The sequence below is a fragment of the Macrobrachium rosenbergii genome, chromosome 2, assembly GCF_040412425.1.
Source record: "Macrobrachium rosenbergii isolate ZJJX-2024 chromosome 2, ASM4041242v1, whole genome shotgun sequence".
NCBI classification, from domain to species: Eukaryota; Metazoa; Arthropoda; class Malacostraca; order Decapoda; family Palaemonidae; genus Macrobrachium; species Macrobrachium rosenbergii.
Genome location: NC_089742.1, coordinates 36,073,013 through 36,095,512, shown reverse-complemented (window position 1 = coordinate 36,095,512; position 22,500 = coordinate 36,073,013). Strand labels below are relative to the sequence as shown.

Genomic DNA, 22,500 nt, shown 5'->3' with positions numbered 1-22,500 from the left:
AAAATAAAGCAATGAAAAACGCTTAGGGAAAGATGTGGCACAAGAAAGAAAGACAGAATAAAGAAAGAAAACGAAAGGAAGGAAGGATAACAATAATAATAATAATAAAAAAAGGTTTCGAGGATTTGTCTCCAAGCGTTGCTGTAGACCAGACAGACGCTTTAAGGCTGTTAGGTCTAAATCTCGTGGGAGACGGGAGAGGCTGGCGTCTCCTTCTGCTCATAGAGTCGAGCAAAACAAGAAGGAAGCGAACGCCCCTCAAAAAAGAGCGACGATGGAGTCGAGCGTCGTTTCAGAATCTGGTGACTTGTTCTTGTTGCGTGCACCTTCTGAAAATGCTTACACATACACACACAAACACACACACACACACACAGAAATATATTAGTAATAGTATTAATAGAAGGCTCAGAGAGAAAGAGAGAGAGAGAAATATTAGTAACAGTATCAGTAGTAGGCTTAGAGAGAGAGGGAGAGAGAGAGAATATCAGTAATAGTAGGAAGTAGTAGTGTAGAGAGAGGGAGAGAGAGATATTAGTAATAGTATCAATAGTAGTTTGAGAGAGAGAGAGAGAGAGAGAGAGAGAGAATAATAGTTTATGGAATAAGGGATAGCCAATCGGGATTTTCAAGAGAAAATTCTGTATAATCGACAAATAGGGTAATTTCTTTACATATGAAGAGGATATTTATCCTTATGAAAGCTCGTAAGCATCTCGTGTAATATTCATTAAAAGTGAAATGTCGCAAAATCTAGTCATTAACATTAAGAATCAGTGCTCTGTGTGTGACGATAACCAGATAAGATGCCCTCTAAAGATAAATGATAATGTTTTTTTCTTAAGTCGGGAGTTATTAGATTCTAAGACATGCCCTAAGACTTTTGTCGAATGCTTTAGTTTATGAAACATATCTGCCACACTCGGAAGAGGTACGTCCATTATCTCGCTACTTTGTATATTTTTTTTTCTTTACCAACCTAAGCTCGTTTTAGACTGCTTTGTTGATCACAGCTTATATAAAACAATTGTGCTCTTCGAATGACTGATGGCTGAAACAGAATTAGCCATCAGACCCTCTGAATTATTTAACATAATTATCTTGTTATTGACACGAGCAACATCCGCCATGTAGTTTACGTCAATAAGGAAACGCTGAACGGCAGCCTTTATTACATGAGGCTGTTCCATAGCCTGAGCTTACATGGTTTAGGCAGTTCACAATTATTATGTTAGGTTTATGGGCATTAAAACGGCTCTTGTGTTTACAGTAAATACATGAAACCTTATTCAGAACTTCTGCAGAAGTACACGACATTTACAGCGCTCCTGTTTAAATGATTATCCTAAATAAACGAGTTTTGCCAATAGAACTGTCATTTTCCATTTGGCTCCTCACACTGCGTGAAAATTTCTATAGAAATGTTCAAATTTTGAAGGGAAAATTTTGCATTCATTTGATCTTTAGATCAAAAGAAACCCCTTTTCTGATTAGATGAATAGCTGTTATTCAGCTGTCATCAAATTAATGAAATCTGTCGTTCTGATGATTTTTTTTGTCCACCTACACAGCGTACACTCTTTGCAGACCTCTACACCTTTAGAAATATCTACACTCGAAGCAGTGATTGAATATTAATGATGAAAAGGCAGCCTTTTAGATTAGGAATCCTTTTAATGTATTGTTCTCTTTTCATGGTGCATTCAGTTAAGACTGTGTGTGTTTGTGTGTGTGTGTGTGTGTGTGTGTGTGTTGTGTGTGTGTGTGTATGTGAGAAAGAGAGATAGAGAGAGATTTAGTTCATGATAACTTTGTGGAACTGAAGTTTCAGAGAGAGAGAGAGAGAGAGAGAAGTAAGTATACCTTAGTTTTACCCGACCACTGAGCTGATTAACAGCTCTCCTAGGGCTGGCCCGAAGGATCAGGCTTATTTTGCGTGGCTAAACCAATTGGTTACTTAGCAACGGGACCTACAGCTTATTGTGGAATCCGAACCACATTATAGCGAGAAAGGAATTTCTATCACCAGAAATAAATTCCTCTAATTCTTCATTAGCCGGCCGGAGACTCGAACTCGGGCCTAGCGAGTGCTAGCCCACAACTCTACCGACTTGCCCAACGAGGAACTAGAGAGAGGGAGAGAGAGAGAGAGTGCGGGGAGGAGGAGAGAATTTAGTTCTTGATAACTTTGTGGAACTGAAGTTTCAGAGAGGAGAGAGAGAGAGAGAGAGAGAGAGAGAATCAGTTCATGATATTTTGTGGAACTGAATCTTCAGAGAGAGAGAGAGAGCAATATATAATATATATAACATATATATATATATATATATATATATATATATACATACATATATATATATATATATATATATATATATATATATATATATATATATATATATATATATATATATATATATATATTATGTTTGTTTCTCTGCCTCACCGTAGCTCCAAAGGCGATTGCTATTCTGCCATATAGCTCTTGAAATCTGGTATTAAAACTTTATATCAGGAACTCTCCCAACAACCCCTTATTTTTAACTCTCCTTTGTTCAAGTGTTTTGATTAATTCTCTTCGCTGGCTTCACATCAACAGCTTCGGACTTTTTTATCCGTACTGCGTTTGCTTTTTTAGTAATTTTTGACTGGAGAGAGAGAGAGAGAGAGAGAGAGAGAGAGAGAGAGATTCAGTACGAAGTGAAATTAGTGGTGTTCGTCATTTCATACATCAGACAAATAGAGCATGATTTGCTGCTAAAAAGGACGGCCCAGGTTACTGGGAGTGATATATAAACATATGTTAAAAGATGACAAAATTCAAAGTGATTTTTTACGAAAAGCAAAGCACATTTTCGCTCGATGATTTGATCAAGTGGAGATACTCTTGTTTAGAATTTTAAAGGGATACTTCGAACGTAAATTGATTTAAAAAAAAAAAGTAAGAATGTTATTGAAATGTTCTTCGAAATTTAAATGTTATTTAAATGCTCTCCGAGATTTAAATGTTATTTACTTGTTCTTTGAAATTTAAATGTTATTTAAATGCTCTCTGAGATTTAAATGTTATTGAGTTGTTTTTTGAAATTGAAATGTTATTTAAATGCTCTTTGAGATTCAAATGTTATTTATTTGTTCTTTGAAATCTAAATGTTGTTTAAATGCTCTTTGAGATTTAAATGCTATTTACTTGTTTTTTGAAATTTAAATGTTATTTACTTGTTCTTTGAAATTTAAATGTTATTTAAATGCTCTTTGAGATTTAAATGTTATTTACGTGTTTTTTGAAATTTAAATGATATTTTAATGTTCTTTTAAATTTTAACGTTATTTAAAAGTCCTTTGAAATTTAAATGACATTGAAATGTTCTCATAAATTAGAATGCGATTTTACTGTTCTTTGAAAATTAAATGTTATTTAAATGTTCTTTGGTTATTTAGATGTTCTTTTGAACGACAATCATGCAGTGACGTCTTCTACAGACACTTACCTTTTACTCTATTTCGACCGTGATATTAGCTCATTTTTTAAGTTTTCTGTAAAAGAAAACTATTGTGCAGGATTTGCCTGTCCGTCCTCACTTTTTTCTGTCCGCCCTCAGATCTTAAAAACTACTGAGGTTAGAGGGCTGCAAATTGGTATGTTGATCACCCACCCTCCAATCATCAAACAAAAAATTGCAGCTCTCTAGCCTCAGTAGTTTTTATTTTATCTAAGGTTAAATTTAGCCATAATCGTGCATCTGGCAACGACATAGGATAGGCCACCACCGGTCCGTGATTAAAGTTTCATGGGCCGCGGCTCATACAGCATTATACCGAGACCAGCGAAAGATAGATTTATTTTTGGTGGCCTTGATTATACGATGTACAGAAAACTCGATTGCGCCGAAGTTTTTACTTGTTTTGTATAGAATCTCTGTGTTTACAACTTAGGAATTAGTGTCAAATGCTACATACTAATCTCGACCTGGACGAGAAAAAGACGTAAACTCTGACGTCACAGTGCCACAGCGGTGCCAGAATTTATAGTGCCAAGGAGAGTTACTAAGTCCTATCATGTCAAAACCAGAGCGAAATTGGATATGCTTCAAAATGGGTTGCTTGAATTAAAGCGTTTTGTTTTAGTTAGTAATTTTCGCTGTCAGAACAAGCCCTGGTCACGTTTTAAGTGAAAATGTTGTCTTTTATTCAACAGAGAGAGAGAGAGAGAGAGAGAGCCATCATGCTAGTAATATTCGTTTTCGTTACAAGGCATGGTCGTGTTTTAAGTGAAAATGTTGTCTATTATTTAACCGAAAGAGAGAGAGAGAGAGAGCCATCGCGCTGGTAATTTTCGTTGTCATATCAAGACGCGGGTTTGTTTTAAATGAACAGATCGTCTTTTATTCAACAGAGAGAGAGAGCCAGAGAGAGACCAGAGAGAGAGAGAGAGAGAGAGAGAGAGAGAGAGCGCGCCACGTCCCATCCCCATACCGGCGCAGCAGCATGATCACATTACCTGTCCGACGTCACATTAAGCTTGTTTGAGCGTGGCAGGGATGCTCCCTGGCGTGGTGGATCGGGGGCGGGGAGGGTGGGAGGTAGCCCCCGCTCCAGCATCAGGGGATGACGAAGTGAGAAATAATGGTAGTTATTGTTGTATGATATCGTTTATTGTATATTCACGGGTAAGTCAGGGACCAAGCGTTGTTGATTCCAGAGGAGATCTCTGAATTCATCTCATGCATTTGTGTAATGGACGCGGGAGTTACTTTGCCCTCCACTGAGGTTAATTGAGAGATAGGTTTCGGTCATATATTACCATATATTGCACACATTTAATTGCGTTGGGTAATTATATGTACAATTATGGTTCTTGTTAGGTAATTATAACCTTGTTGTTACTCGCGTGGGGTAATTAATTAATTTCGTGTTTTCACTATTTAGTTATTGGCACATTTCTTATTTATAGCTGTGTTTGCAAGATACCCTTTAGTTTTAAGGCATTTTATTGATGGTTATTTTTGAGAAGTGAAAATATGCACGCCTCCTCATTCAGAGAACAGAGAGGAATGCAGGGGAATTCCATACACGGTGTGTGAGAATTAGATAAACGATGGAAAAAAGAAAACGTTTTCAGAGTGTGGGCGGCGTCAGGTCAAGAATTAGAAAATGGCAAAGTCTGGATGCAATAAAAACTGTGTAAAAAAATAAATGACAATTGAGTAACATTATTTTCAGCGCTGAATGACCATATAGGTCCCAGAGCTTGGAATTTGGCTTTAATTTTTATATTCCAGTTCCAATACAACCCAAGCATTGTAATGTGGTCCCCTGGGCTAAACAGAAAGTTAACAATTTCTGAAGGTGGGAAAGTTTCTTCTGTGAAGAAACCTGAACGAATCCTTCTGTGAGGGCGTCCTAAGGGCTCAGGAGAGAGAGAGAGAGAGAGAGAGAGAGAGAGAGAGAGAGAGAGAGAGAGAGAGAGAGAGAGAGAATGTTAAAGTGGGAGGATGTTTGAGCAGAGCTTATCCTTCAGCAAAAGATAACACTGCTCCTTAGATTGAGTTTGGGGTCCTTGAAAGGCAAAATTCTTACCCCCTTCTCTCTCTCTCTCTCTCTCTCTCTCTCTCTCTCTCTCTCTTCTTTAACGATAACTACATTTGGTATAATGGATGTTGACATTGCATTTTTTGTTACGTGTTTCTGAATTCTGATTTTTGTTAATTTTTATGTCTAATTATTGTTTACTTAAAGTAGTCATATCAACTGCAATATGTTTTGATCTATTATGTGCTTCCCCGAAACCAGTAATACTTTTATTTATTATGCTCTTAATAATTTTACATCATGTGCGTACGTTTTGAAACATTTTCTTATCGCTCATAGAATTGAATAGTATTATTAGCCGTGCAGAAATTAGGAGCAAAATCTACCCCCTTTTTTGATGATGATGATGATGACATTTTTCATTTACATATTTCTGTATTCAGACTGATTTACTTTACTTCCTAAATTTCAGCACTGTATCGTAGACGGTTATCGTCATTGCTTACCAACGCATGGTCGAAATATGCTCTTCACTTTTAGTTAAATACATAGTGTACTAAGTTACAGGGTTACAAGAATAACAATGACAGTGTGTAATAACACTTAATATTTTCATAATACCTTCTTTCCACTGGAATCATATATAGTCACATCTTGCTATGAAAATTTAAAAAAATTATATTTAGAAATGAGGAAATAAAGTTTTGTTACCAGTGAAATTGAATCATTCATCGGATTATTTAGAATATGAAAATGTTGAGAATCTGCGGTAATTACTGTTACCGGTCTCATATTTACAACTAGCAATATTATTGACGTATAGATTTAATTAAAGCTGAAACACTTACGATAATTTGCATTACAGACTCAAATGAAACCATCTTTGCAAATCAGATAGAGTTCAAACATAATTTCTTCAAATTTCGAAGGGACTTTTAACAGCGCACGAAAATCACCTGGCGCTTGGAGGCCGCCCCTAAGTGTGCCGGGGGGACGTGGTATTTGGAGACAAAACGTTTACCTGTGCTGAAGTTACTTATCTTTATTGGATTTCAAGACGAAGGCTTCTAAGTCCGAGGGAATTTCACTTTATAATTTCACTGGCGTTCGATGGTTGCAAAAAGAACTGGCGCTTATTGGGAGAGTCGTTATCATATAGGATTGGTGGGATGTAAGAGATAAAATGTCCTGTGTGTGTGTGTGTGTGTGTGTGTGTGTGTGTGTGTGTGTGTGTGTGTGTGGAGATGGATCGAGGAGATGGTAAGGCTGCACGAGTTAATAAGGGCTGTAGGATATGATGAGTTTTGGGAAACTCTGTATCATATAGGATTGGTGGGATGTAAGAGATAAAATGTCCTGTGTGTGTGTGTGTGTGTGAAGGATGGATCGTAGGAGATAGAGAAGGTATCCTACGTGTTAATAAGGGCTGTAGGAATGAAGAGTATTGGGAAACTATTATAAAGGAATGGTGGGGTCTAAGAGATAAAATATCCTATATGTGCATAAAGGATGGGTCGTAGGATATTGGAAAGGTATCCTGCGTGTTAATACGGGCAGTAGGAGTGAACAAGGATGCATCATGTGGGTGAAGATGGGTTTTTGGAGTTACTGGAATAGATGCCATGTGCTCGAAGGATTCTTTTTTTGTCGATTGATGAAATTATTTCTGTTCTCGTGGTCTCGCTCGTAATGATCAGATGCGTCAAGGCTAGAGTTCTTTTCGTCTCTCTTCAGAGATTTTAAATTTTATTTTAGAATAAATGCTATATATATATATATACACACACACACACACACACACACACACACACATATATATATATATATATATATATATATATATATATATATATATATATATATTTACATATATATACTAACTCTCACTGGCTGCAGTTCGAATCTTAGCAGTTTAACTAATTTTTTTTCATTTAATTTCTTATTCTAGTTTCATAGTCTGAAAAAATATTACGTTTATATATATAAATATATATATATATATATATATATATATATATATATATATATATATATATATATATATATTATATAGTGTGTGTATACATACACACATTTAAATTAATTTATGTCAACATTAACGAGGAAAAATATGAATGCAGAATATAAAAGCAGCAGAATTCCCTCCCACCCAAGTTACTGATAACTTTTACAAGAAAATGAAAAAAAAAGTGGAAATAGATGAAAAGGTATAATATGACCTGTCGACCATAAATATCCCGTGATCTTGATCGGCGTTCAATCTCACCGCTTGTCAAGGCACATGATAGGCGTTCTTGGTGTTTATTGGCGGTGGTGGGGAGCAGAGTTTGAGTTTTTGTAACTATTATTGTAATAGTATTTTTTTTTCTATTTTATTTTCGTTCATTTTAATTTTTGTGTTGAGATTCTCTTTTTCACAGACATTTTCCACAAAAATAATTTGAGTTCTTGTATTTTATTCGTGTCTCTGTCATTGCAATAGATTTTTTTATTATTATAGTTTCGGATGTCTTAATTTTGGAGTTAAAATTCTCTTTTTAACAGACATTTTTCCACAAACATAATTTGAATTTCTGTGTTTTATTCTTGTTACTATCATTCCCATAGTATTTTTATTTCCATACATTTTGTTGTTGGAGTCAATATTTTCTTTTTATTAGACATTTTCCTTCATTTATCATGGTATTTTTTAATCCTATAGTTCAGTCGGATTTTGAATTGCATTTCTCGCTTCAATAGTTTTTATAATTTATTCTAGGTACTGTTATTGCAATATTGATTTTTATTTTTATACATTTTTGGTTTTAGATTTAAAATTCTCTTATTAATAGATATTTTTCCACATTTTTCATAGTTTTTTTTATTTCTACAGCACATTCGAATTTTTAATTGTATATTTCGCTTCAGTGGTGTTGTTCCAATTATTGCAGGTGTATTTTTATCTACAGTTCGTTCATTTTCTGAATTGCAGTACTCGTTTTTCTAAATATTTCTAAATATCTTGATTCGGTTCGTGTAATTGCATATTTATCTGGATGGGTTGGTCATTAACTAGTTAAAAATATTATTTATTTTTCCGCTATAAAATATGATATTTTAGTGCTTAGAGAGAGAGAGAGAGAGAGAGAGAGAGAGAGAGAGAGAGAGAGAGAGAGAGAGAGAGAGAGAGAGAGAGAGAGAGAGAGAGAGAAATTTCAAAGATTTTTACCAACATATCTCCCTTTCTAATGCGATATTTTATTCACTATAAGATATGATATTTTAGTTTCTACAGAGAGAGAGAGAGAGAGAGAGAGAGAGAGAGAGAGAGAGAGAGAGAGAGAGAGAGAGATTTCAAAGATTTTTACCAACATATCTCCCTTTCCTATTGCGATATTTTAGTCAGTATAAAATATGAAATTTTAGTGTAAACACACACACACACACACACACACACACACACACACACACACACACACACACACACACACAGAGAGAGAGAGAGAGAGAGAGAGAGAGAGAGAGAGAGAGAGAGAGAGAGAGAGAGAGAGAGAGAGAGACTTTTACTAACACACCATCCTTTCCTATTACGATAGTTACGGAAATATATTTTTGAACGATTCTTCAATATTCCATCGTTATATTTTGTCTTTTTATTACTAATAAATATTTCAAGAAGAACTCCTGTGTTACACGTTTCCTCTAGAACACTTGTATGTATATGATTTTTATCAATGAGCATTATAAGCGTTTGTAATACCACATCCTTCATGATTCACACATAAATAGTGAAGTTAACAATATAAAAAGTTGTTCCTCAAAAAAAAATATAAAGATAAAAAATCTTACAAGAAGTTGTTCCTCAAAAAAATATAATATAAAAGTAAAAAAACTTACAAGAAGGTGTCTTCAAAAAAAAATTAAAAAAACTTACAAGAAGTTGTTCCTCAAAAAAAAAAAAAAAAAAAAAAAAAAAAAAAAAAAATATATATATATATATATATATATATATATATATATATATATATATATATATATATATATATAAATATAAAGGTAAAATACAAGAAGTTGTTCCTCAACAAAAAATATGTAAAGGTAAAAAACTTACAAGAAGTTGTTCCTCAAAAAAAAAATAAAGGTAAAAAAACGTACAAGAAGTTGTTCCTAAACAAATAAAGACAAATAAAAAAAGGTAAAAAAGGCGTATAAGAAGTTGTTCCTAAAAAAATCAAAAAGGTTAAAAAAAAAGTATAAGTTGTTCCCCCAAAAATTAAAAAAGGTTAAAAATGTATAAGATTGCCCCTAAAAAAATAAAAAAAGGTAAAAAAAGAGTATAAGTTGTTCCTCAAAAAAAAAAAAAAAAAATCCTGAAATGAGGCGAGTAAAGTTGAGGAGAGTTAAGATTCATGATAGGTGGTGATGAATAGCCAAAGGTGGCTAAGTGGATTAGAACTTTCTAGATCAGAATCGATTTTGTGTTATGCTTCTTTCTCTTTTATGAACCCTGCCGCTCTCCTTTGTGTAGTCTTTGTAATTTATGTATTTATGTGCCTTTAGACGATGTTCAGGAATAATTTTGGCGCTGTAGAAATTTCGTCTAACTTGAATACATATTTTATCTTTGATAACGTGTGGCAATATGTCAGCTTTTTCCTTTATTTTATTTTTTTAGGTTTATCAGTACTTTTATCGCTGTACAAGATAATTGTGTCTGCCTTTGTATGTATATATGTATGTGTGTATGTATATGTATATATATATACATATATATATATATATATATATATATATATATATATATATATACATATACGTATACATATACATATATGTAAGTATATATATGCGCGTGTATATCTAGATGTATTACTCTTAACAGGAAAAGTTGCTATAGCATTCCACATGAATTTTTCGTTAGAAATAACAACGTTTTGCAGAGATAAGTGAATGAAACTTAGCGCATCACTTTGAAAATAACGGTATTCGAATCACATATTTTATCACTAGTTAAAATGATGCACTTACACCTATTATAAGGGGGGCCAGATTTCAGAGAGTATTGGTGTAAGTTGCTGTACAATTCAGAAGAGTTCGAGGGAAGAAGTAGAGGCAGACGTAGAGAGGCTTGGTTAGATGGATTTTCATAAGTTGTATTTCAGCAGAGATCTTTCACATTCACAATTGATCCGAGAGCAACTGGATTCGCTGAACAACAGCACCAGTGTGCTGTAAATGTGCCTCGCTGTCGAACGTCTCAGTTCCAGAGGTCCTTTCTTCCTCACACCGTTGGGCTGTGGAACGGTCTCCCTGAGGATCTCGTGAGATTGAACTTCAAAAGTTCAAGCGAAGATGCAGTGCATTACTACCCTAATGCTTTATCCTTGCATTTTAATAAATTTTTTGTCTATTTATTAATTTTCTTGTTTTTTTCTTTTTAATAAGTGGGTTCTCTCCTTTTTGTATTTCCCTTTACCTCCTCTTACTTCTTCCTGATGAACACCAATATTCTTTGGAAGCTTGAGTTCCAAGTCAGTGGCCCCTGTGGGATTGTTCCATATGAATAGGTTTCATCTTCTGAATAATAATAATAATAATAATAATAATAATAATAATAATAATAATAATAATAATAATAATAATTGGAGATCTGTAGGGAAAATGGGCCTCAACCAGGAAACGCTCGAGTGCGGTCGAGATGAAGCGCATAGTGTTTGTAAAGGGTTTCGACACATTGCTGATGAGCCTTTAGTGCATTAAGTGATCGATGTTGTGGGGGTTTTACTTAACAGGGGGATTCACCCACGATTCAGCAGTTGAGTGTGGCGGTGACCGTCATGCTGTTTTGTCAGGGAGTTTTTTATACATATATATATATATACACACATATATACACACACATATATATATATATATATATATATATATATATATATATATATATATATATATATATATGTGTATGTGTATGTGTGTATATATATATATATATATGTATATATATACATACATACATATATATATATATGTAATATACACACATATATAATACATACATATATATATATTATATACATATATATATATATATTCTTATATATATACACACACACATATATATACATATATACATGTGTGTGCGTGTATGTATATGTGTGTGTACGTGTACAGAAAGAGACAAAGATATCACATACATACCGAGCGCAGTCATCCGATTGACGAAAGAACGACTCGATGGTAAATGTCAGGAGACGGGAGCAATCTATTTTTCGCCGAGAATTCGGAGGAGAAAGAATCCCAATGAAGAATTGAAATCCACAAGGTTAACCTCATTGGCCAGATCCTCTATACCACCGCCCCCGCCCGACCTTGACTTATACTTTTTTTTTTATTAGAAGAAAGGATTGCACTTCAACTGCATCATCAGCTGCAGACAGTGCTACAAGGCGGGTGGTTGACCTATAGGTTTGCTATTAATAGCCAAGGACTGTGATACCTTTTTTGAAGGTAGGTATTTTTCTTCTGATTTTCGCTTCTCGGGTGTGAGAGCGTTTTTCGTGATTCGTTGTCGTAAATGAAATAACAGTTATTATTGTAGTTTATATTATTAATAACAAAATTCTAAAAAGAGGTTATTATTGTTGTTGGCATCATTAATAGCAAAAATATATAAAAAAAGGCGTAGGCATTACTCTCCTCTATTGATGCTTTTCTTCCATTATTTTAAAGAGCATTGAACAAAAAAATTATTTTACGATTTTATAGTGGGCTAGATTCGTTATCAGATTGCTCTTTATGATTTTCACGGTTGGTATTTTTACTCCCAACTTTTCAGAGCAATAAACACTGCAAATACTATTCCTTAATTTTATAAACGGAATAATTAAAAAATATATATTCCTGACTAATAACTATACATGGCAAATACTGGAAATGTTATTCACAGATTTTTTTAGGTAACATAGCGTATTGCTTTCCTATATTTTCTCATTTTGTAAAGCAATAAGAACAACAAATTTTATTCCAAAATTTTATAATTGTCTAATTTCAGAAAATTCTGCTCCATGATTCTTCAACATAATAAATACTGAAAATATATACAAATTCCATTAAATAACATAGAGTATGGTATCGTTTTCCTATATTATTAATACAATAGATAGACTGCACACAAAAATCTGTACCAATTTTCTGTACCTGCTGTACTGGAAAATGGGCGATGAAACCACGGGAAAATTTCGCATTATCTTCGAACCTTATTAGCGAATCGTTGTTCAAAGTGTTCGTGTGGACATGCAACATATTCTATTTTATTATATATATATATATATAGATATATATATATTAGTTGACCAACCTGGCACTGCCCGGGAAATCTGTTAATGACAACCGAAATCTCTCTCTCTCTCTCTCTCTCTCTCTCTCTAAGATAGTCTGCTCTCTCTTCTCTCTCCCCGATTGTTGCCCAGCATTTTTGACATTTTATATTTCACGCCCCCCCTTCCTATCGGGGCTGAACTTGGACTTGAAGGGCATCGGGAATGTCTCTATTCATCCCAGCGATCTCGAAAACTTGATTAGACTCTAATATCTGTCATTTTGACATTTTATTTTCCACCCCTTCTCACCCCCACCCCTCCTATCGGGGCTAAACTTGGACTCATATGGCATTGGGAGTTTCACTACTCATCTCAGCGACCTCGAAAACTATGGATTAGACACTAATATCTGTTGTTTTCGATTATTTTTACATGTCACCCCCTTCCCACCCCATCTCACCCCCTCCCTATTGGGACTGAACATGGACTTAAGGGCATCGGGAGTGTCACTATTCTTCCCAGAGACCTCCTGAAAACTATGGATTGACATTAATATCTGTATACAAAGTTTGGTTGAAATTGCTCAATGCATGTATGTGGAACATACACACATACTTTCCATTTTTATATATATAGAAGACATGTATATATATGTATATGTATATATATATATATATATATATATATATATATATATATATATATATATATATATATATATATATATATATATATATATATATATATATATATATATATATATATATATATATATATATATATATATTATATATGTTCTTTTATGTGTGCCAAGACTTATACAAACACAAAAATTAAATGTATATATACATACATATATTCAAATATCCATACACAAATGGACACGCATGCACGCACACACATGATATACACACAATATATATATATATATATATATATATATATATATATATATATATATATATATATATATATATATATATATATGAATATATATTATATATATATTGTTTATGTATATATACATATATATATTATATATGTCTATATTTATGTGTATTTGTGTATAAATATGTGTGTACATGTATGTATACATATAATTTGTGTCTGTATAACACTTTAAAAATGCAGTGACAATTACTGACATACGATAATGTAAGTTAAGGAAGATATCTAAATGAAATCTATATTCACCACAAAGCTCGCATTCCCACTACAGTGATGGAAAACCTGTAATATTTCCCCAAATCTGCAACATCTACAGGAAATGAAATCTTGCAACTGCAACTGAGGACCCCATTCTGTTTTCACCAATTGCTATCTATCACCCTGTTGATCAGTTCTCATTTAAGGCTCCATATGTGACCCACATACGAGTGGCAACATTACCTCCTCCTCCTTCCTCTTCCAACTTCTTCTTCTTCTTCTTCTTCTTCTTCTTCTTCTTCTTCTTCTTCTTCTTTCTTTCTTCTTCTTCTTCTTTCATTTCATCCTTATTAATGGTTCTTCTGATTTTACCAGTACTGTTACAATTTCTCTTTTTCCGAGGAATAATTCTTCTTTCCTCATTTTCCTTCTTCACTTCCTTTTCCTTCTTCTTCTTCTTCTTCTTCTTCTTCTTCTTCTTCTTCTTCTTCTTCTTCTTCTTCTTCTTCTTCTTCCTTATGAATGGTTCTTCTGATTTTACCAGAACTGTTACAATTTCTCTTTTGCTAAGGAATAGTTCTTCTTCTCCTCATTTTCCTTCTTCACCTCCTTTTCCTCTTTTCTTTAGGAATCATGCGTCTTCTCTTCTTCTTCTTCTTCTTCTTCTTCTTCTTCTTCTTCTTCTTCTTCTTCTTCTTCTTCTTCTTCTTCTTCTTCTCCAGGTCGCATTGAAACCCGCTAATTCCATTGCGCTCAGTATCTCATTTGCAGTGATGGTCGTATTTCAAACGTTTCCCTGTAGTCCCTTGAGATAAAAAGCTTTGAATGAGCAATGGCTGAATTATGTGAAATTTGTGCAGAAAAGATTTCGTTAAAAGCTAATTTTTTTTTCATATTTAATATTTTCTTATTTTCTTAACAATTATCTTTTTACACACTGCTCACTAAATACAAGTCTATATACATATATATATATATATATATATATATATATATATATATATATATATATATATATATATATATATATATATATCCTAATGAATCTGAATGCCATTATAAAACAATTACACTTTAGAAACAGAAAAGAGAGATGATAACAAAAATGTGGAGGGAAAATAATAAAGATAAATCTCCATGCAAGCCAATGATTGACTCTTTCGAAATAACGTAACGGTTTGATAATCGAATATGCTCGTCATATTGACTACTACCCTCGGGAGATAATGTCAGCTGCCTCTCCAGTTCACGAACCGCACGCAGAGAATTAAGGGTTTGCGGTGACGTCAGAGGCGGTTTAAAATAACGAACGAGGAGAAAGGAGAGGCCGAAATCGATCGCGGGAAGCAATGAGAGATGGCGTCTCAAGGAGAGAGAGAGAGAGAGAGAGAGAGAGAGAGAGAGAGAGAGAGAGAGAGAGAAACGATCTTTCCAAATGAGTCGCCTCCAGATTGGCATCTGCCAAGTATTTCTCGAGTAATCAGTCATACGGGAATGGAATTGAAGGGAGGGGGCGGGGGAGTCTGTACCTGTGCGCAGACGCTCATGCAAACATGCATATATACATACATACATACAGACATACATGTGTGGTTATTAGAATTACATACGGTTCTGGTAAAAATGTGACATTCTGTAAATACATAACGTACGTGTGTGTATGTATGTGTACAGTAAGTATAGAAAGTACTAGTCACTTTTTTACCAGATACGTGTGTATGTATGTATGTATGAATGTTTGTGTACACATACACGTACACACACACACACACACACACACACACACACACATATATATATATATATATATATATATATATATATATATATATATATATATATATATATATGATAAATTTCCTGCAGCGATTATTCGAATCAACAGTTACTCGTAAATTTCTGTTTTAAGTGACTGTGGATCTCATCAAATTTTTAAAAGCAGGGTGTTTAAAAAACGTGATGAAACAGATGAAAAGCAATCCCTTATTCTCTTTTACATTTTGTCTTTTTAATGAACATACCCAGTGTAATGGCATTATCTATAAATGTCAGATTTCATACCACCCATCTCCTCTCGCGCTATCATTTCAAGAGTTGTCATTACTTCGCCAAATGACCTTGGGCCAAGAACCGGGGCTTCTGGCTCTAAATGTCGTCATCCATCAAGCGTTTATCAGTGCAGCCATCGTGGTTTTTATTTATCAGAATCGTTCGAGGTTCCTGTACCCTTTGAGAGAGGTTTATTCTTCCATAAAATTCCTTTTCACATTTACATCTTTTTCCTTAAGAAATGACGAGTTAATTTTCCAGTGCATTGCCGCTCTCAAGATCAGCAGCTTTGAAGCGTGACTTATGACACTCATCATTCTTTAGCTGATTGGTACGAGTGTTTGTATGTGTCTGTTTATCTTGCATATTAAATCATTCTTTGCTTATATTTATTACCACTTCTTTTGATAGAGAAACCCAGACGACATGGCTGCCCAAATCGAGATCTGATACTGTGTACATTGATTGATTAGTTCTTTTTCATGAACTGATGTCGCAAAAACATGTAGGTGTCTAAGCTGGCTTGGTCATTACGAGGAGTGTATGTGTGTGTTTGTGTGCGTGTGTTTGTTGTAAGGGCCTTCTTTTCAAAAATGAATGCACAAACCTTTAGAAGAATGTGTAAGTGGAAATTATTCAAATGGTTTATCATAAAAAAACGACCAAACCAAAGACCACCAGATGGCTTTAAAAAATAATGCATTGGAGAGATTCCAAGAAACGAACAGAACGCTCACCAAATTTTTAAGTTGCCTGCTGAAATCGATTTCTTCTGAAGGACGATTCCTCTTTTGGGAAATGTCAACATTTTGCTTACGTAATAACTGTAGTCATTCTATTCGAGCGGTTATAAGTACTTGTAGATTTACTGTTAAGACTCAACGGAAAGCACGAGAATATGTTGATTATTGTTGTTTATTATGCAACAGTGCTGGCGGCAATGAACTAATCTGGATATTTTTTGTATAACTAATATCAAGTACTACAAAGTGGAACTAGAACCATATAATTAGTAAAGACAGCAATTGGAAAAACCGATTTATGTAATTAATATTGAATAAAGTAAACAAATAATATAATAAAACTATGAATGAATGTAACATCAATCACATTAAGCTCAAACTCAAATATAGAAAACAATGATAGACACTACGGCACAGCCCAAGTTCTGAAACCATAGGTCATAAGGTTACCACCTGGCGTAAGACAGCTACTACTAGGAAGTGAGGTGGCACAGCCACCTCAAATATCAGTTACACAAAACATTGTCGACAGGATCGAAGGTTGACCAACCCCAAATAAACACGAACGTCTATCACTCTTACTGATGAAGCTAGTTACATAAAGTTTGACATTTCGTCCTGGGCGAGTATTGCGCCCCTAGTGTCTGCATTCTTCAGGGGTGGTACTTTCTTGAGTCTCTCCACATCTTGAGTCTCTCCACAGTGAAGACATTAATCGTGTTATGATTTCAGCTTCAGTTCAGTGAAGCTCTTGTTGAAAGCAGTCCAAATTATCGTCGTTTTTTATTGCTTTTCATTTTTCTGTAAAAGAAAACTATTGTGCCGGCTTTGTCTGTCCGTCTGCACTTTTTCTGTCCGCCCTCAGACCTTAAAAACTACTGAGGCTAGAGGGCTGCAAATTGGTATGTTAATCATCCACCCTCCAGTCATCAAACATAACAAATTGCAACCCTCTAGCCTCAGTAGTTTTTATTTTATTTAAGGTTAAATTTAGCCTTAATCGTGCTTCTGGCAATGATCAAGGATAGGCCACAACCGGGCAGTGGTTCAAGTTTCATGGGCCGCGGCTCGTACAGCACTATACCGAGACCACCGAAAGATAGATCTGTTTTCGGTGGCATTGATTATACGCGGTAGCGGCTGTACAGAAAACTCGATTGCGCCGAAGAAACCTCGGCGCATTTTTCACTTGTTTTTTTAAGAAACAGAGACGTCTAAGGCGTGAAGTGCTAACGTACCCTAACAGAAAGATTCGGCTTAATGGTATCAGCGCTACCAAAAACGAGTGAGCGTAAAGTCAGCTGTTATTCAGAGGATAAAACCGTATTCGCATGGAACACGGCCACAGGAGACACTGACTTGAAATTCAAGCTTCCAAAGAATATGCTGTTCATTGGAAAGACATTACAAAAGATAAATGGAAATGCAGAAAGAAGAGTTCAGTTATTTAAAAAAGCGAAAAAGATAAATGAGTAAATAAATAGAAATATAAGTAAGCTCTAAAAAACAAAGTGAATTGTTTTAGGGTAGTCATGCATTGCAACCTCGCTTGAACTTTCGAGGTTCTAATTGCACATGATCCTCAGGGAGGCTTTACACAGTTTCCTTTTATTCTTTTTGTCTCAGTGATGCTTTGAACGATAATCGAGATAAGAGAGAGAGAGTTTAATCACAATTCGACCTTGAATTCCAGTAGAGTATCATTAATAATCTATTTGCAATCATTTTGAACCGGCTGGTATTTCGCGTTTGACGTCACAAGGCCGAGGATGATACTCTATTCATTCCACAACCCCTCTTCCCTCCCATTCCCTCCCTACTCCTCCTCCATTCCCCTCCCAGTTCCATCCCTCCCCTCCTCCTCCATTCCCCCTCACCTACCCTTCCCTGCAATCCTCCTCCTCCTCCATTCCTCCCTACCCTCCTTCCTTCCACCATTCCTCCCAACCTCCCTCTCCTCCCATTCTCCCTATCCCCCCTCCTCTCCATTCCTCTCTACCCTCCCTCCTTCATTCCTCCCCACCCCTCCCCTCCTTCATTCCTCCCCTACCCCTCCCCTTCCTCCATTCCCTCCTTCTCTCTCTCCCCTCCATTCCCTCCTTTCCCTTTCTACTTCCCTCTATTCGTTCCTTACCCCTCCTTCATTCCCTCCCTCCCCCCTTCCTCCACCCATTTATTAATTCCCTACCCATCTCCACCCTTCCCTCCCCTCCTCAATTCCCCTCCCCATCCATCCCCTCTCCTCCTTCCCTCCCTCCTCCTCAGCTCCCCTCCCCCTTTCCTTCCTACATTCCCTCCTTCCCCCTCCCTTCCTACCTTTTAAAAGTTCAACTTAGCACCTACTAACGAGGCAAAAAAAAAATGTATACATCAGATTCGAGAAAATTTCCGCGGCTTTTTTTCTCCTAATTCTTTTTCCATTTCCCATTCACAGGTATATGACTTTTATAGGGTTCCCCGAGCTCTCTTTAAATGGGTTTATTGCCCCACCTGGATCTCTTTAATCTCGCTAAGTTTTAAATGTGTTTAAGAAACAGTTTTTTTTCTTTTTACTTTTTTTTACAAGGCACGTATCCTTCGTAGGAGAAAAAATATATTTTGATTTCACTTTTTTTTTCTTTCGTAGGTTGTACCTCATTTCGATATTTCTTTTTTCATGGATATCCTTTGTATGTTATAGAATGAGCAAGTCAGTAGATAGAAAAGCATCCTTATTTTTCTACTTATGGTTCAGAGATGGTGAAAGCAAAAGATATTTTCGGGTAATTTTTTACTGATTCAGAATTTATTTCGGCACATTTATCCCCCACTTGATGGACTACAGTGAAGCCACAGAGCGAATGGAGTGTGAGAGGGAGTAGTGCCATAATAATAATAATAATAATAATAATAATAATAATAATAATAATAATAATAATAATAATAATAATAATACTTTAGGAAAGAAAATACTCATAATAAGAATACGATCATACTGGTATATGCAAACCAGTAAGTAAATCCAATGGAGAATAAATACGTTCCCTTAAAATGTTTATTTTTTATGTGTTTATGTTATTTTTATATGTTTATGTTATTTCAGATTGAAATGTTTTTTTGTGCACTAGCAACGTAATATTATCCGTCTATTACCATTATTATTTTATTACTTATTACTTGCGTACACTTACCGTTAAAAATGATGGCAGTATGAGAGATATGACAACAATTCCTGACGGCAGAGATGTTACGCACTCTCCCGGATTCAGGGAACAGGATTTGGGAATTGGAATGATGCAGGAATGGCTTTAAAGAAGTGATTATTGAAAGGAATGAGTGTCTTTTCATCGATAATAATAAGTAAAGTGTAGTACTGACACTGTAGAGGTATTTTTTTTCATCGCAGTATTGTTAAACTTACTTTTTCATTTCTACTAAAAGGACCACTAATTGGTGTAATAGAGTCCCTTCTAGCCAAAACTAAAAGAATATATCCATTTATCGACCGACTCATAATTAACAAGGGGGGCAGGTTTCATCCAACATATCAGTACGGGTGCAGATTGAGTTCTATGGCCTCCACATCAGGACACGGGCAATCTTACTCTTCTCAAATGATTTCACAGTGCAGACGTTAGACATATTTACCTTTTATGTTGTATCTTCATTATGCATATCCACTTTCTTCATTATCACCTTTTTGTCACTAATTTAATTTGTTTCAAGTTTTTCCCATAGTTACGTTTGTTCATTATAGAAAAATAGTCGTGCACCTAAACGTATCAAAGAAGGTTCTTATTATATATATATATATTATATATATATATATATATATATATATATATATATATATATATAATCATATATATAATTATATATAAAGTATGTGTGTGTGTGAATTTATAATACCCTAACCTTCACTTAGTCTTTATCTAATTCATTTTTACCTGAGATAGTCATCCAAGTCTCATCAAAGTGACAAGACTTAAAGTCTCACCTAAAAAAATGAATACATAAGATGATGTTTTCAGACTTCCTTAAGGTCTCGTAAAAGTAAAGTAATCACTCTCTTTGCTTAGGCTCCATGATTCAGTGTAGAAGACTCACTTTCATTTTACAGTTCCGACGATTTATACTTACCGTATTTATGAGTCTCACTCAGTATCGCAAAATTTCCCTTAAATAGAAATGTTTGTTTTGCGTAAGATTTTTTCCTGACTTATTTTTATAATCTAGATATATTTGCGAGTTCTTTGCCTTAATTTGCAGAAGGTAATTTTACCCACACAGTAATCCCAACTCTTCATTAGGAAAATAAATGTTATAAGTTTCCCCAACCACTGTTGGTTTTATTAAACTGAATGTCTTTATTTTGCAACATTTTTAAATTCTGTATCCTAAGAAGCCAGCAATCTTGCAAATTTCACTCAACTCCTTCTTCTCAATCAAACAGAATTTTCTCATTCTAATAGAATCTCTATTATCGCATCTCTCCAAATCTCCATTTCCCGAGAGGATTCAACTTTCAGTTTCTCTAGGTTTCCGGGTGAATTACCCCCAGCAGCATTTCCTTCGGCTGAATAAATCATTAACACGCCTTGAGGAAAAGTAATTTCATTTTTCGCCCACGTACAACGATTCCCCCTCGGCAACAAAGATTCCGCCTTATATTCTGTTGCTCTGGTAATATATTCCGTCTCACTGAATACATAATAGGGAAAGTTTGTATCCATTAGAGTTTGCGCTCACTTTTCAAAAACAGAACAGGTGAGTTTGTTTCGTTTGAGTTCGTCCTGCCTTCCTTGCTCTCTCTCTCTCTCTCTCTCTCTCTCTCTCTCTCTCTCTCTCTCTCTCTCCAGGAGTTTTGGGGATGTTTTGCGTTTGGTCATGTCCTGCTCTCCTCTGTTGTGGATATGGCAGAGGTTGTATATAAAGGATTTGTCACTCAATAAAATTTATGTTCCTAAAAATTATTGATCCTTATTTCAATTTCGATGTTTTTGAAAATATGCCAGTGCTTGTAGAATGATTTTAAAGCTTTATGCTCAAATCTAAAGCTGGTTTTAGAACCTTAACAGATTCTAAACAAAGGACTCAGATGTAGTTGATTTTTTAAAGAGAGAATTATTTAAGTTGTTTTTTTTTTTTTTGCTACGTTTGCATGTATTCAAACTTCGGCCTCATAGGTTTCGTAACGAGAATCTGATTACTTTTGCAATAACTTCATTCGGTTTATAAGCTTCATATGGGGTAACCTTTGTAGAATATCAGTTGACGAACATTTAACCCAAAGTTTGCAACACTGAAAGCAAGTAGCACATTCATGAAATCATAGACCGTATGCCAATTTGTTTCTGATAACTTGTTCCTTTTTTTTACATAAGTTATACACATAATTATACAACTATGTTGCTTTCTCTAGAGCGTTCCTTTTTTTACATAAGTTATGCACTTAATTATACAACTATGTTGCTTTCTCCTGAAGGGAAAGACAAGCAAGATTAGTTAACCTGGAGAGTGATGAAGGGGTCAAATGTACGTATGTCGAGTATTAGAAAAGCAATGAATTTATTTAGTTTGAAATTATCAAAATCTTTTTACTCATCATTTCTGGTTGGCAATAAAAACAGGGGAACTGGTTGTTCTTTCACCATAACAATAAGAACTAAATATACGGAGAAAGAGAGAGAGAGAGAGAGAGAGAGAGAGAGAGAGAGAGAGAGAGAGAGAGAGAGAGAGAGAGAGAGGGTATC

At 34.8% G+C, this 22,500-nt stretch overlaps 1 protein-coding gene across 1 annotated transcript in view; it reads right to left on the bottom strand.

The window, feature by feature from the left end:
- The window catches only part of LOC136842811 (putative uncharacterized protein DDB_G0292636), a 171,990-nt gene that overhangs the window by 71,991 nt on the left and 77,499 nt on the right, over positions 1-22,500 (bottom strand). Inside the window, exons 2-3 of the mRNA XM_067110679.1 lie at positions 14,583-14,714; positions 14,220-14,491 (exon numbers count right to left, since the gene is read on the bottom strand). Of these exons, the coding sequence (XP_066966780.1) occupies positions 14,220-14,491; positions 14,583-14,714 (404 nt within the window). The remainder of the gene's footprint in view (positions 1-14,219; positions 14,492-14,582; positions 14,715-22,500) is intronic.